Raw genomic sequence first — 17,381 nt, 5'->3', positions numbered from 1 at the left:
CAGTAAATTTGGTTTAAATCTTGTATTTGTAGATCTTAAAAAATTTATTGAATATGTATAAATTGTTAATTTAGAATCCATTAACTTTGATTTAAACCCTATATTTATCTTATAATAGTCATTCACTATAATTTTTCTTTATTTAGTCTATGACAACAAATACACATTGGCATAAATAAACGAAAGATAACTTAAAATGAAATGACAAGAGAATGATGAGAATCAGAAGACCCCCATCATAGGGTCAAAAAGTAGAAACCCACTACAGGACATCCATTCATAATTCCACTCACAATGTTTAAAATAAGATTGAATACACTATCCCTGACGAAATTTGGACATAATTTCACACCCAAAAATAACAATAAAGTATACTGGTTTCACAAGGTGTAGTCAAAACAAACATATCCCCTTTTCTTTTCCATCATCCAAAAAGTAAACCAACCCATAAAAAGCCAACTCACAAACAACTCAAAACATTCTTTCTTCCTTTAAACTAAGGACAGCTCCAGACAAAGCAGGTGAAATATTTGTTCTTGAGAGGACATCAGCCATTGCTTTTTTTTCTCTTGACTTTTTTTGCTTATTTTCCCCATTTATGGATACTACACAATGGACTCAGGTGGGTACAAAATTAAGTTCATTTTCTGCATATTAATTACTTGTTTTCTAGAAAACAATTATGGATTTTCTTGAATTTCTTTTGGATGTGCATCCTTGTCGATTAAATCCTTCTTTTTTTTTTTCTTAAAGATGATTTTATCTTCATGAAATGATGTTCAATCCTGAGCTTCAATTAGAATTTTTTTAAAATTTCTTCTAATCCTATATGTAAACTATGTAAAAAAAAATAATTAAAGCGTTCATTCTCTTTAAACATCAAGTACTGCACTTTTTCTTTCTTCCTCCTTTATACATGATATAAGAGATAAAGCATAGGGAAAAAGGTGATCTTCGTTATTATTATTGTTTACTTTTCAGTTTCCTTCAATTTAATTTCAAAGGTGAAAGTAGTTATCCAGAAATTGTGTCATTTATTTTCACACTAGCCCTTTTTCGCTTTTGATCTTCTTAACCTACTTTGTTTCTCCTTTTTGTGATTGTTAATTTTTAGGATATTGGACTTGTAACATCTATGGCTGCAGAAATAGATCCTCCTAATGTTACATGTTCAAGGCCATCTTCTACACTGGAAAAAAAAGTCAGACCACAAAAAGATCAAGCCGTAAATTGTCCGAGGTGCAGTTCAACAAATACCAAGTTTTGTTACTACAACAACTATAGTCTTACTCAACCAAGATACTTCTGCAAGACTTGTCGAAGGTAATATTCACTATTAAAAAAAGTGGAATTAGCAACGAACTTCGTCACTACTCTATATATAGCGCTCGTAGCGAACAAATTTTTTTAATAATTTGTCGCTAATCCATTGCTAAATAGGACTAGCGTTGAATTTTTCTATTTAGCTACAGAATTTGTCTGTCGTTAATTTTTATTTTTTTTAGTAGTGATTGTTGAATTGTGTGACCAACTAATCTAAAAGTTTAAACTGTGTTAGCGATATCACACGTTTAGTTACTAAATTATATTATGTCTCGACAGGTATTGGACAGAAGGGGGCACTTTAAGAAATGTTCCGGTCGGAGGAGGTTCAAGGAAGAATAGAAGATCTTCTTCTTCATTATCATCATCGTCGTCGTCGTCACAAAAGCTTCCTGATTCGAACCCTAATCCAAGTCTTTCTCATCAAAACCCTAATTATAAGATTAATCTTGGAAATAGCCAAGATTTTAATATAGGGCTCCCATCTATTATACATGATCACAATTATTTCCATGGTGTGCCGGATTTTCTTGAATTTCCTAAGATGGACAGGGGCAATAATGGAAATAATCAGCCCTTAAGTTCAACCTCAAGTACTACTCCAATTTCAACAATGGATTTGCTTAGGACTGGAATTGCCTCAAGAGGGTTAACTTCATTTATCTCAACACCAACACCGGATTTAAACGCTTTGTACACATCAAGTTTTTTAAGTGGAATTCAAGAAAATAATGCAAAAATGATGTTCCCATTCGGTTTCTTGAATAAGCAATTGTCGGGTACAAGTGTTGAAGCTGAAAATTATAATCAGAGTAAGGGGCAAGAGAATTCAAGTGCTGGATATTGGAATGGAATGTTAGGTGGAGGATCCTGGTGAATAAACGACATTATGAAAAAATCTAAACTGTATAATTCTTTTTTCCATTTTAATATTTTTCTATCTTTTGACATGCTTTGATCATTAATTTGTTTGGTGATGCTTGGAGCTAATTAGATAAAAGATAGATCTGGTTTCAATTGTGCTTCTCTTTACTCTTTCATCACTTGAACATATGGAATTGTTAATTTCATTAGCTTGTGCAAATGAACTTAATTTTTCGATAAGCATGATTAAACCTTTTTCTTGTTCGTTCTCTTCTCTTATATTTTCTTTCTACGTACTCTCATTATCCAGAGAAGGGTTTGATACTTCTACACTTGCTAACACTAGGCCATGCTGATAGAATTTGTACACTGTCATATAAATTTCTAAACAATTAGTGTAGTTTAACTGATTATAATACGTTATTTATTCTATCTAGGTCATTAATTATATCAAATTTGTTATGAATTATTACATATTATTGCAAAGTTAATTTAACGTGAGAATGTAAACAAATTATACAGTACTTGTGCTCATAAGTTAAACTCTAATGGATATATGTTGCTCTACTTGCTAACACTCGGCTATTGCTTGGCCCTTTGTTTCATGTTTCCATTTCTTGAATAGCAAGATATAGGGTTGTCAAACGGGCAGGTCAGGTCGGATATGTGCGGGTCGAAAACGAGTAATGTAAAACGGATAAAATATATGATCCAACTCATATTCAATATGAATAGAAAATGGGTTAACTGACGAATAATATGATCCATATTTTTCATGTCTTCTTGAATATGATAATTTTGGGGAAAATTCTTAATCTTTCAAACTTGAGGAACCATCAATTTGAGTCTTTGCAAATGTAAAAGTTTGGTTATCCATTGATTATCCATTTTTAAGTGGATAATGTGGATCTTATCCATATGTGACTTATTTTTAAAATATTTATTATGCAACCCATATATTAATGAATAATATGAATGGATGGATAATTATTTTTTTATTCATTTTGCCACTACCACCAGTAGGATATGATTTTCAATTTTACTCGAAACATTTGACGAATGAAAGCGAACTAGATTTGAGAAATAAAAAGATAACTGGTTTATTCTTATCAGAGCAAGATTGATAATTATATTTGTCATCATAAATCAAGCGTGAAGAAAAGGAAAACAGAGGCCATTTCTTTACATGGTTGCCATTATTGCTTTGAGCTGTCACTTTTTCATGCTCGTGCTTGTAATCAGTTTGTGAGGTGGACTACACGAGTCATTGTTCATTCTTCTGCTGTAAAGGTAATAATCAGAGGCTACACGAGGAAGAGTGTCACGACCCAAAAATTACTAGTCGTAAGGTTACTTAACTCGACTCGTTAGGTAAGCCAACTAACATATAATACAAGTCAAAATAAATTATAGGAAGGTAAAAAAGAAATATCTGAACTTTTACAAAATACCCAAGAACTGGTAGTACAAATCATGAGCTTCTAAGACTTAGAATTTACAAGCCGATACAAATAACTACACAATCTGTTGAAAACTACATAACAGGTTAACAAAATCTAAAGCCACCAAGGACAAGTAGTAGCTATATCCGGAATGCACGAACATCTTCAGGGTCAGCTCCCAACATCACCAGCAGCTCTGCTCCAAAAGTCTGCACACAAGGTGCAGAAGTGTAGTATGAGTACAACCGACCCCATGTACCCAATAAGTATTTTGTCTAACCTCGTCGAAATAGTGATGAGGCTTTTTAGTTAAAAGATGCTCACTGATAAAATTTATAATGTAACTAACAATAGAATTATACTACAGTATCACAGAATAGAGTACACAAGCGAATGTATAAAGCAATAACAGAGTACTAGAAGAGATCACAATCCAACAGTTTCCAATATCTTGACCAATCCTTTCCTTAGAGTGAAACCCAATGAACCACAATAATCACCTCAAAACTTTCATAGTGTGAGAGAAACACTCAAGACATCAAATTCAACGGCACGGCAATACCCTTCATGCTTTATACTCTTCCTCACCAAATATGCGTAAAACAATACCAACCGAAGGACAAAAATACCGATAACAGAAATGACAAAGTAGAAAATACGCAAATAGTAATAATGAACAAGAATGTACATAAGGACATCAGTAACAGACTAGGCGAAAAGCATAAAGGTAATGACAACAATTAGGAAAAGGAATATAACTTTAACTAACTAGCATGGTGGAGGCGTGAAGATAGATTTAGTAAATAAGAAAGGGGACACATGATCTTTATAAGTTAACAAGTAGAGACATGAATGACTAAAATGGAAGAAGAGCTGTACCTAAGTGCAATAAAACAGATATGTCATGGATGCAACTATAACAGCAGGAAGTAGGAATGAAATTTACAAGTTAAGCAAGTAGAAGGCATGAGTGTCACAATAATAAATAAGATAAAGAACAAGAACAAGGCTTTAACGACAAGTCACATAAGAACCGTAAGTACGACTGTGACAATTTAAGGTAAGGACATGAAGATATCTGCAAGAAAAAGGGTATCACAACATAATGCATATCCCTCGTCCTCACTTGCACAGAAACACCATTCGTGCCATGAACTCACAATAACACAAAAGCATGATAATATAAATGCAATGGCACGACATCACCCTTCGTGCTTTTACTCATATAACAAGGCACGACATCACCTTTCGTGCTTTTACTCACAAATGATATGGCACGGAATCACCCTTGGTGCTTTTGCTCTCAATAATATGGCACGGTATTACCCTTCGTGCTTTTACTCTCAATAATATGGCACGACATCACCTTTCGTGCTTTACACTCTCCCTCACATGATAATGTATAAACAAAGGCACGGCATCACCCTTCATGCTTTACACTCTTCCTTACCAGCATATGTATATCAATGACAAATAAGGCAGGTATCATAAATAACGTCAAAGAGAGTGTTTAAACGAATATTCCAAATGAATCCCAATCGCAACTTTCCAAGCCAACAATAGTTCAATAAACCCGCAAGAACTTTATTATTCAAGTATTTCAACAAATCTCACAAATAATCTACAACACAAGTATAGAATCTAGTATCTCAAGAATATCGTCCGTAGCAATGTATTAATGATTATGCATATTGATGACCGAATTAAACACACCAATGTATTCTAAGAATTTCATCGAATTTGATCAAGTTAAAATAAGCTAAGTCTTAGTTTACATTTAATACTATCTCCGAGCATGAAGCAAGAAGGTCACGTGATTCTACAAGACACAATTTATAACATAATTTATCTCCAAGAATGGTTAACTCTGGCACATGCATATATGCTCGTCACATCATATATGTATCACCCCCGCATGTACCAAACAATATCAAATAGTAGGAAAAATTCCCTAAATAAAGTTAGGCAAGACACTTACCTCGCTCCAAAAGTCCACTCAAAGCTAAATCATAGCTTTGCCTCTCAAACAAACCTCTGAACCAATAGAATTTAGCAAATTACCAATCGAACGATTCAAATCAAGCCTTAGGAACTACCCACAATTGCAAAAGATTCAATTTAGGTCATTGTTGAAAAAGTCAACTCCCGGGCCTGCTTGGTCCAAACCTGAAATTCGAACCAAAACTCGAGTACCCGTTCACCCTCGAGCCCGGTTATGTAATTTATTTTGAAATCCGACCTCAATTTAAGGTCTAAATTCCAATTTTATAAAAATCCCTAATTCTAACCAAACTCCCAATTCTCACCATGAAAACACTAGATTTTAGGTTGAAAACTTATGAAATCTAATAAAAGATCGAAAGAAAATAGGTTAGAATCACTTACCAATGGATTGGGGGAGAAGAATTCTTTGGAAAATTTCCTCTAGGGTTCTTGAGTTTAAATATTTGAAGAATGAACCAAAAATCCCGTCTAAGTCAAGTTTTGATCAGTTGCAGGTGTCGCATTTGCGACCTGGGGTTCGCAAATGCGAGCCCCGCAAATGCGACAATTTCTTTACAAATGCGAAACTGCCCTAGGCCTGTTGTCATCGCAAATGCGAACAAGTGTTCGCAAATGCAGATAAGAGAGGATCGTAAATGCGACCAAAACTTTACAAATGCGAAGGTCCACCCCCCCAGCCCACTGCTCGCAAATGCGAGGCTCGCATTTGCGAGCCAGATCTCGCAAATGCGGAATCTGCAGTTACGATGCACGCCAGCTATGATTTTCTAAGTTCAATTCATTACGTAGCCTATTCGAAACTCACCTGAGCCAACGAGGCTCCAAACCAAACATACACACAAGTCTAAAAATATCATACGAACTTAGTCGTGTGATCAAATTGCCAAAATAACACCTAGCACTATGAATTGAGCACCAAATCAAATAAAATTTTCAAGAAAATTTTGAAACTTCTATTTTCACAACCAGGCGTCTGAATCATGCAAAACCAACTCCATTTCTCACCAAATTTCATAGACAAGTCATAAATATGGTATTGGACCTATACCGGGTTCCAGAACCAAAATACGGACCCGATATCTAAAAAGTCAACTATGGGTCAAACATTTCAAATTCGTTAAGTCTTTAAACTTTCAAATTTCAACAAAATGTGATAACTCGAGTTAGGGACTTCCGAATTCGATTCTGGGTATACGCCCAAGTCTCAAATCACGATACGGACCTATCGGGACCGTCATAATACGGATCCGGGTACGTTTGCTCAAAAAGTTGACCAAAGTCAACTCAAATGGCTTTTAAGGCAGAAATTTCATATTTTATTAGTTTTTAACATAAAAGCTTTCCGGAAATACACCTAGACTACGCACGCAAACTGAGGAGGTCTAAAATGAGGTATTTGAGGCTTCAAAGCGCAGAATTAAGTTCTAAGACATAAGATGACCTATCGGGTCATCACATTTTCCACCACTTAAACATACGTTCGTCCTCGAATGTGCCAAGAGTCATTTCAAAGCTATCAAACCACGGTGTAACCTTACTATGCATATACCCGGGGGTGATCTCACGTCACCCTGATCCATATAAGCCTGCCAACGTAACATGACTAGAGATTCTTACTTCAACCTTGGTCCTTAAACCTTAGAACCCAATATCTAACGTCCTGAATTCATTACAATACCCGAATCTCACATCTACACACTGTATAAACCTAAACAAGTTATATTAGGTCATAACCATAACCCCAAGATGAAATCACACGGTACACCCCATCACTCAGACACTCATAGCAGGAACTGCTGGCCACCATTAATGCCCGAAAACAAATCTGGTGCCGGCAGCAAACCTCATATCGATTAGAACCTCGTTCAAAACCTTCATACCCTGCCGATGATGAAAGAAACACGCATAACCTCTTAACCACTCATCTGATCAATAAGCCAAGAAGAGCACTAGTCCGACCAGGGCCATTGCCCAAATCCTCAACAATATTTAGTACTATTCTTCCAAACCTTCCTCATCCCAATACAATAGCGCAAATCTTAAGTCTAGAAACATCATCTTAGCCAACATAAGTAGCCCCACCGACATGTATCAACAATAATCATATGGAACCCCACACAACACGGTCCCGAACACCAACAAGTAATAATTCAGACATGACAGATAACAATAAGAGAGTTAAATAAGAAGACTACTAAACAAGTTAAGCACGCAGGGAATTTTATTTTTTTAGCATTTTCCTATGAACTATTTTCAACAAAGTGAAAGCAAAACTATACGAAGTAAACATCAGGAGTTACATTTCATCACAGTACCGTTGTGGCGTGCAACCCGATCCCATAATATCAATCCATATAGGGTATCCCTCGAGCCCTAATACTCGGGCTCACTGATCACATGTGCGTCAGTATCAAGCACAATAGAGTGCACAAAATATAACTATGGGAAAAATTATTAAGAACACACAAAACTGAGAAGGACAAGCACAACTATGGTGCAATAAGCAAATCAACATCACGAAGGCCATCTCTCCTATAGCGCCATGAGGCCTAAACTGAATTACAATATGTGTGCGAAGAACTATGTAACCCTCACAACCCGTCATAGCATAAGAGAGGGACACGTAACACGAACCAGGGCGCGAATAGCATTTATTCCGCCCGACGATATACCTGTGGTAACAGCTGTGCAGAAGCAAGAAAATCCAATCCGATACAGAATACACATCCTCATTGGGCCTACCAATGGGCCCCCAAATCAACTCCAGTCATCCCCGAACGGATAATTATCCCTCTAAAAGTCCACAAGGACATAAACATAACACACTATCATCTAGCTAGTTTTGGCCATATTTCACGGTCCACGAAACAATCTGCTTCAATCTGCTTCTGAGAACTCCCAGTCACCAAATCCATAGAACACACAAATCACCCTACTTGATCCTAACTCCACCGCCCAAAGGTCTAACACATCTCTCGAATACGATCATTCCACGAGGAATACTTCTATAATTCTTCCGCGCCACATAACAAAAATCTGAATCTCAGCGATCGACTAACCAGGCGAGCATCGCAATATAAATACTGCATTTGTAAGTCAAAACACAATGCGTCTTCTGAAATGCACACCCTTCTTAGGCAACACCAAGTGGTGATAACATCCATCTAGACATCTGAAATCGTCTGTGCTGTCTAAGAATTCATGACCTTCCCTTCCAAACTGAACTGTGACCTTGCACATGCAAAACTCAATCCCGATCAGTCAAAAACCTTCTATTTGATCTCATCCAGGAGGAAATCCCAATACGCAACATGTTCCTCACACCAGTAGGAAATATTCACCTCGAACCGTGATAGAAATCATCGGGAACCCCTTGGAATCCATTTGCACATAACCAAGCTATCAGAACCGAATCCCTCTAACTCAACCAAGCCACGCAGTTGCCCAAAAACCACGAGCATTGCCACGAAACACCTGTGGAGACCCACCACATCATAAGTACCCAAAGAACCAATCATATCATTACCGTGTTGATCCAATTTACTATCAAACCGCCATGTTTCCTCTGAGTTCCTTCCAAATTACCCTCAAGTTGATACCCCTCCTTGCGAGAATGCCATGATCCTTACCCCAAACTAGCCATAAGAAATTCTAGCATAAAAACCACACCGCCATAAGTCCCATAAGCCGCTGCATTCCCTCTTAGCATCCCAAAGTACCACAACCGAGGCACCCACTCTGAAGAGACCTTCTGTGAATCTAAAGCCGTTTCCTCCACCACTTAGTCTTCTCATTAATGAAATGCATAATCCACAACGATATACAAATACCACGAGCCTCGACAACATCCTATGTAAATCTTAAACTCTAGCCACAAATGATATGCCACCACTTAATCTTCATGGGTCTGAACTCATCATTGAGGCATGATAATCAAATTCGTATCACAATTAAACAACATGAAAACCTTTCAATTTACTCACACGAGACTATATGCCACATCAAGACAGAAATCAAGCACCCATTAGCCCTTTTTTACACCCCAAGCAGACTCTTCTCATCATCTTCAAATCATCTGAACATAGCCCGCAGTCACATTCTACTAGCCATTTAGTCATCTAACCACTCGCCTGCCACAAATTCTACTCATAGGGACACTACCGGATGTATAAGTCCAAAAGCACATGCTCACACAACCGAAATACCCGTGCTCAAGCTGCAGTCAAAATCCGGCCTCAAGTCCTCCAGACTGACCCATCATCCGCACACAAGAATCACATCTCGCATCTCATCCATGGACTCACAAGCTGTCGATGCTCAAAGATACTGAGCGCCTGCACCCGCACCCGCATATGAATGCGTGGAAGGAATTCAAAGAGTTACACTCCAAGATGAATCAATGTCGCATGATAAGGAAAGAAAGATGGGAAGTTTATCCTAAATGCCCTGCAGCCTCTCGAAGATAGGTAAGGACGTCATCATACTGATCTGCAAGATTCTAGTAGACATTTGCTCATGACTCGTAGAACCTATGAACCTAGTGCTCTGATACCAACTTATCACGACCCAAATATCGCTAACCGTGATGGCACCTAACTCAACCCGCTAGGTAAGCCAACTAACAGACAATACAAGCCAAAAGAAATTATAGGAAGGTAATGAAGAAATATATGAACTTTTACAAATTACCCAAGAACTGGTAGTACAAATCATGAGCTTCTAAGACATAGAATTTACAAGCTGATACAAATAATTACACGATCTGTTGAAAACTACATAACAGATTAATAAAATCTAAATCCACCAAGGACAAATAGTAGCTATATCCGGAATGCATGAACATCTTTAGGGTCAACTCCCAACATCACCAGCAGCTCCGCTCCAAAAGTCTGCACACAAGGTGCAGAAGTGTAGCATGAGTACAACCAACCCCATGTACCCAGTAAGTATTTTGTCTAACCTCTTCGAAGTAGTGACAAGGCTTTTTTAGTTAAAAGATGCTCACTGTTAAAATTTGTAATGTAACTAACAATAGAACTATACTACAGTATCACAAAATAGAACACACGAGCGAATGTATAAAGCAATAACAGAGTACTAGAAGAGATCACAATACAACAATTTCCAATATCTTGACCAATCCTTTCCTTAGAGCGAAACCCAATAAACCACAATAATCACCTCAAAACTTTCATAGTGTGAGAGAAACACTCAAGACATCAAATTCAACAGTACGGTAACACCCTTCGTGCTTTACACTCTTCCTCACCAAATATGGGTAAAACAGTACCAACCGAAGGGTAGAAATACCGATAACAGAAATGACAAAGTAGGAAATACGCAAGAAGTAATAATGAACAAGAATGTACATAAGGACATTAGTAACAGACTAGGCGGAAAGCATAAAGGTCATGACAACAATTAGGAAAAGGAATGTAACTTCAACTAACTGGCATTGTGGAGGCATGAAGATAGATTTAGCAAATAAGAAAGGGGACACATGATGTTTATAAGTTAACAAGTAGAGACATGAATGACTAACATGGAAGAAGACTTGTACCTAAGTGCAACAAAACACATATGTCATGGATGCAATTATAACAGCAGGAAGTAGGCATGATATTTACAAGTTAAGCACGTAGAAGGTATGAGTGTCACAATAACAAATAAGATAAAGAACAAGAACAGGGCTTTAACGACAAGTCACATAAGAACCGTAAGTACGACTATGACAATTCAAGGTAAGGACATGAAGATATTTGCAAGAAAAAAGGGTATCACAACATAATGCATATCCCTCGTCATCACTTGCAAGGAAACACCCTTCGTGCCATGAACTCGCAATAACACAAAAGCATGATAATATAAATGCAATGGCATGACATCACCCTTCGTGCTTTTACTCACATAACATGGCACGACATCACCCTTCATGCTTTTACTCACAAATGATATGGCACGTCATCACCCTTCGTGCTTTTACTCTCAATAATATGGAACGACATCACCCTTCGTGCTTTTACTATCAATAATATGGAACGACATCAACCTTCGTGCTTTTACTCTCAATAATATGGCACGACATCACCCTTCGTGATTTACACTCTCCCTCACATGATAATTTATAAAGAAAGGAACGGCATCACCCTTCGTGCTTTGCACTCTTCCTTACCAGCATATGTATATCAATGACAAACAAGGCAGGAAACATAAATAACATCAAGGAGAGTGTTTAAACCCGCAAGAACATTATTATTCAAGTATTCCAACAAATATCACAAATGATCTACAACACAAGTATAAAATGTAGTATCTCAAGAATATCGTCTGTAGCAATGTATTAATGATTATGCATATTTATGACCGAATTAACCACACCAATGTATTCTTAGAATTTCATCGAATTTGATCAAGTTATAATAAGCTAAGTCTTAGTTTCTAACATTTAATACTATGTTCTTAGTATCTAGGAGTCAAGTAAGGCATGAAGCAAGAAGGTCACGTGATTCTACAAGACACAATTTATAACATAATTTACCCCCAAGCATGGTTAACCCTGGCACATGCATATATGTTCGTCACCTCATATATGTATCACCCCCGCATGTAGCAAACAATGTCAAATAGTAGAAACAATTTCCTCAACAAGTTAAGCAAGACACTTACCTCGCTCCAAAAGTCCACTCAAAGATAAATCACAGCTTTGCCTCTCAAACAAGCCTCCAAACCAATAGAATCTAGAAAATTACCAATCAAACGATTCACATTAAGCCTTAGGAACTACCCACGATTGCAAAAGATTCAATTTAGGTCATTATTGAAAAAGTCAACAAAAGTCAACTCCCAGGCACACTTTGTCCAAACCTAAAATTCGGACCAAAACCCGAGTACCTATTCACCCCCAAGCCCGATTATGTAATTTGTTTTGAAATCCGACCTCAATTTGAGGTCTAAATCCCAATTTTACAAAATTCCCTAAGTCTACCCAAACCCCCAATTCCCACCATGAAAACACTAGATTTTAGGTTGAAAACTTATGAAATGTAATAAAAGATTGAAAGGAAATAAGTTAGAATCACTTACCAATGGATTGGGGGAGAAGAATTCCTTGGAAAATCGCCTCTAGGGTTCTTGAGTTTGAAAATTTGAAGAATGAACCAAAAATCCTGTCTAAGTCAAGTTTTGATCAGTTGCAGGTGTCGCATTTGCGACCTGGGGTTTGCAAATGCGAGCCCCGCAAATGCAACAATTTCTTCGCAATTGCGAAACTACCCCAGGCCTGCTATCATCGCAAATGCGAACAAGTGTTCGCAAATGCGGATAAGAGAGGATCACAAATGCGACCAAAACTTCGCAAATGCGATGGTCCCTTCGCAAATGCGAGGCTCGCATTTGCGAGCCAGATCTCGCAAATGCGGAATCTGCAGGTCTAATGCACCAGCTATGATTTTCTAAGTTCAATTCACTCCGTAGCCTATCCGAAACTCACCCGAGCCCTCGGAGATCCAAACCAAACATGCACACAAGTCTAAAAATATCATACAAACTTGCTCGCGCGATCAAATCACCAAAATAACACCTAGAACTATGAATTGAACACCAAATTAAATGAAATTTTCAAGAAAATTTTGAAACTTCTATTTTCACAACCGGACATCCGAATCACGCCAAACCAACTCCGTTTCTCACCAAATTTCACAGACTAGTCATAAATATGGTATTTGACCTATATCGGGTTCCGGAACCAAAATACGGACTCGATATATAAAAAGTCAACTATGGGTCAAATATTTCAAATTCATTAAATCTTTAAACTTTCAAATTTCAACAAAATGCGATAACTCGAGTTAGGGACTTTCGAATTCGATTTTGGGCATACGCCTAAGTCCCAAATCATAATATGGACCCATCGGGACCGTCAAAATATGGATCCAAGTCCGTTTGCTCAAACCGTTGACCAAAGTCAACTCAAATGGCTTTTAAGATAGAAATTTTATATTTTTATCAGTTTTTAACATAAAAGCTTTCCGGAAAAATACCCAGACTGTGCACGCAAACGGAGGAGGGTTAAAATGAGGTATTTGAGGCTTCAAAGCGCAGAATTAAGTTCTAAGACATAAGATGACCTATCGGGTCATCACAAAGAGTAAAGCAGTGCACCAGTTATTTAAGTTATCTATGTACAAATTGAAGTCCAATTCTACTAATTATAACGTAGTCATACACTACTAGAAAATTGCCAAAAAGTATTCAAGAATATCGAACAAAATATCGGTCGGAAATAAAGGAAAATCGACGATTCCGACCGACTTCAATTCGTCAAAAAAAAGGCTGGTCGCTAACGTGCATAACCGAAGTTGATCGCAAATTCCGACCGATGACGGTCTGTAAATGCAACCAAGAGTTGACCAAATTAACTGACACAAGTTCTTGAAAAACTAAATCGGTCGGTATTTTGAAAAATAATTTTTAATTATTATTTTTTATTTAGCGATTGATATCAGTCGATATAATAATTTTTTATTTTTTTAAAAAATGTAACTTTTCGACCGAAATCGGTCGGTATTATTAAAATATAATAAATTTAAAAACATAATTTCCGACCGATTTCGGTCGATAATTTTAAAAATTGGAGATTGCACATTGCAGATACCAACCGAGATTGGTTGGTAAGTTTATGTTTCTGGGATTTTAATATTCATATTTCCGACCGACATCGGTCGGTATGCGGTCACTATTTTTGGTAAACATTTGATAGAATATTGATGTTTTACAGTTGCACCATCTGCCAACAACCAATAACAATCTATAATGGCAGCATTACATTGTTGCCATTCAATAAATAACAACAATAACAAAAAAAATTCAATATCAAAACTATATCAACAACATTTATAGAGTTGCAAAAATTCCAACAAATAAACTATTCACAAATTAAAGACTTCACATAATACAAACACCATTCAAGGAGTGTTTTATACTGTATCATCTCCAATACTAAAAGCATCATCGCCGGCACATTTTGAAGGATCACGAAGAGAAGGAGTAGCATCTGGGGAAGACTCACGAGACTGGGGAATCGGAAAAGCTCCACTAGAAAGAAGATTGGCCAGCTGACCTTGAAGGGTATTAAATTGTTGATCTCTCTTTTCTAGCTGACCTTGAGGGCTATTAAATTGTTCATCTCTCTTTTTCTCTCTAGCATTTACCTCTTCAAGCTCTGTTGACAGCTTCACGATCTTCTTCTCCATAGCCGAGAGAGTCGACCTATCAAGTGCCTCGTCCTGCGCTGAAATCCCTATACCTTTCCATACATCCTTGTAGCACTGAAATGATCTCTCTGGAAAGCCGTATGCTATCCCCTTTTTAGGACCACCAATAACATCCAACCAAAGATTGTGCGCTTGTTCGTCTGAAATAAAAGGTGGGTCGCCCTGCTCATTCGGTGGCTGACTCTGACTGTACTCCTCCAGAGTAGTCTTATAGCGACCCTTTATTTAGAAGATAGAAATTTATTAACTCTATAATATTATAAACATAAATGTTAATTTATAGTATTTGTTAAACTTGCATAGGTAGTCTCTATCCGGTCCTCGACCCATCTACTTGAACCCATCGAGGCCTTATTCTTCCGGATGTGAGTCTCCATAAAAAACTCATCGTGAGTCAGCTTCCTCCCATATATTCTTTTCCTACAAATAAAATAGAACCTGTTAACTAAATTGAAATAAATATAGTTCGAAAAAATAGATTTTAAAACTTTAAGGACTTACCAGTGGTCTCCTCGTAGACACCATGCTCCTTGCACCCACACAGTACAAGGAGCCACCCTTCTCAGATGCTCGGGCTTTATTTCCCTGTTCACTCTTCTTCTCGAACTTTTCAGTGGCCTATTCCATCAATAGATCATCCCATAAATACGGTAGAACCTGTGAAGGCTTCTTGCTTTTCTTCCGAGCATAACAGAAGGCATCGACTAGTCTCTTACGACATTTGAACTCAAATTTTGTAAGATTTGCATTGTTATGTCGGTCCTCCTATGCACACTTAGTCTGCAAATAAAATGTGTAACGTTAGATGAAAATATTATTAATATAACTCTTAAATAGATAAGAATTGTATTAAAACTTTAAATTGGTTGAAAATTTATTGTACGAGCTCTAGTGAAAAATCACTCTAAGTCGCATAGGGTGCATCACACAACTGGCCAATGGCTTTCAGTGATTATTTTGTAGTCTCATGACTAGGTATGAACCTAAAATATATAAATTATATTAAATAAACAAGACTAGCTATTATAATTCAGGTAAAACAAAGAAGTAATAAATAATCTTACCCATTGCCCTCAGGCCTGATTATCATCCTATGATAACGATCATACTGCACTGCATCTGGATCATCATCCTCATTTGTATCTGAAGCGTGCGTACAAGGGAAGGCATATGGCTTAGCGCTACTATACCAAAGGCGAAGTCCTGAAATGCTAGGAGACGCACTTTGTGGAGAGGGAGACAGGGTCACTGATGAAGATAGTTACGATCTAGACCCCTGCTGTGATCCATATGGCTGTAATCTAGATGGATGCAATCCAACTGGGTGTGAAGAAAATGTAGAAGATGACGGGCGTATCACCATATATCCTTGTGACTGTTGACCGGGTGTAGCAATGTAACTATATGCAGGATTACGTGAAAGAATCGAGGTATAGCGCTGCGGTGGAGAATGGTAAGAATACTGATGGGAGGGAGAATGGTAGGTAGTCTGATGAGTATATGGATGTGGTGGAAAAGATGTGTGCCTTGAAGATTACTGCCGGACATCTGCATCAGAGAAATGCAACTGTGGAGTGGAAGGAACCGAGGGTGTAGCACTATCCTCCTGATCGATATGCCTCTTATACTTCCTAGACCTACCTCGACCCCTACCGTTCATATGCATAAATTAAACTAAATGTTAGAATTGATAATATAAATCTATATAAGAGAGCGCGCTTGAAAAAACTAACATGCTAGTCATCTTCGAAATATCCTTCCTCGTCCAAAAATTCTTCCTCTTCACTTATTTTATTTTCATCAGCTGATTCTTCATCCTCATTTTCTTCCATATCAACATCTTCTAATATGAGTTGAGGATGCTCCAAGTTATTTTCTAACTGACCGTCCACCATTTGGTTAACACTTGAGGTATCATTTTGGTAAGTAGCATCTAGCATATTCTCATCTAGCATATGAAAAATCATGATTGTCATATCTTCATGGAAACTTTAATCCCTATTGCATTTTGTGATTTGCCTGAAAGAATCTGAAAACCCGTCATTGAGATAAGTTTGTTCTTTAAAGACTAATGTTCTATCACATTAAGGGAAGAAAATCTATTTCAAATGAATCGGAACATTCCTGTAATCAGTAATAAGCTGGAAAAGATTTTTCCATGTGGTTTCTTTGATGTGATGGAACACCTTCCAATTCACCTTGTACACGAGGCGCGACTTGAAAGGCCAGTTCAATGCAAGTAGATGTACCCATTCGAGAGGTAATGATCAAAACATACTTGTAATTTTCTTTTAATGTTATCGTCTAATATGTTATTGTGTAGGACTATCGGCAAGTGTAAACGATTTGTTAAACAGAGGAATATGATTGAAGGATCTATATGCGAATCCTATCTTGCAAAGGAAACTGCCCATTTTTGTTCTTACTACTTCGAGAGCCATGTTCCATGTTTTAGAAATAGACCCAATCAGCACAA

At 37.3% G+C, this 17,381-nt stretch overlaps 1 protein-coding gene across 2 annotated transcripts; it reads left to right on the top strand.

Annotated features, from left to right (window-relative positions):
• Positions 1-420: 420 nt before the first annotated feature.
• Positions 421-2,451, top strand: LOC104109261 (dof zinc finger protein DOF2.5-like). Of its 2 annotated transcripts, none has more exons than XM_009618499.4 (3): positions 421-622; positions 1,115-1,323; positions 1,603-2,451. In XM_009618499.4, the coding sequence occupies exons 1-3, from the start codon at positions 599-601 to the stop codon at positions 2,198-2,200; spliced, it is 831 nt and encodes a 276-aa protein (XP_009616794.1). In that variant the 5' UTR covers positions 421-598; the 3' UTR covers positions 2,201-2,451. The 2 variants fall into 2 exon arrangements, with proteins under 2 accessions (XP_009616794.1, XP_070038265.1); XM_070182164.1 differs by having other exon boundaries at positions 440-521.
• Positions 2,452-17,381: the final 14,930 nt, after the last annotated feature.

The sequence above is a fragment of the Nicotiana tomentosiformis genome, chromosome 8 (genome assembly GCF_000390325.3).
Source record: "Nicotiana tomentosiformis chromosome 8, ASM39032v3, whole genome shotgun sequence".
NCBI classification, from domain to species: domain Eukaryota; kingdom Viridiplantae; phylum Streptophyta; class Magnoliopsida; order Solanales; family Solanaceae; genus Nicotiana; species Nicotiana tomentosiformis.
Note: the sequence above shows the minus strand (reverse complement) of the source record. Positions and strands in the feature narration are given on the sequence as shown.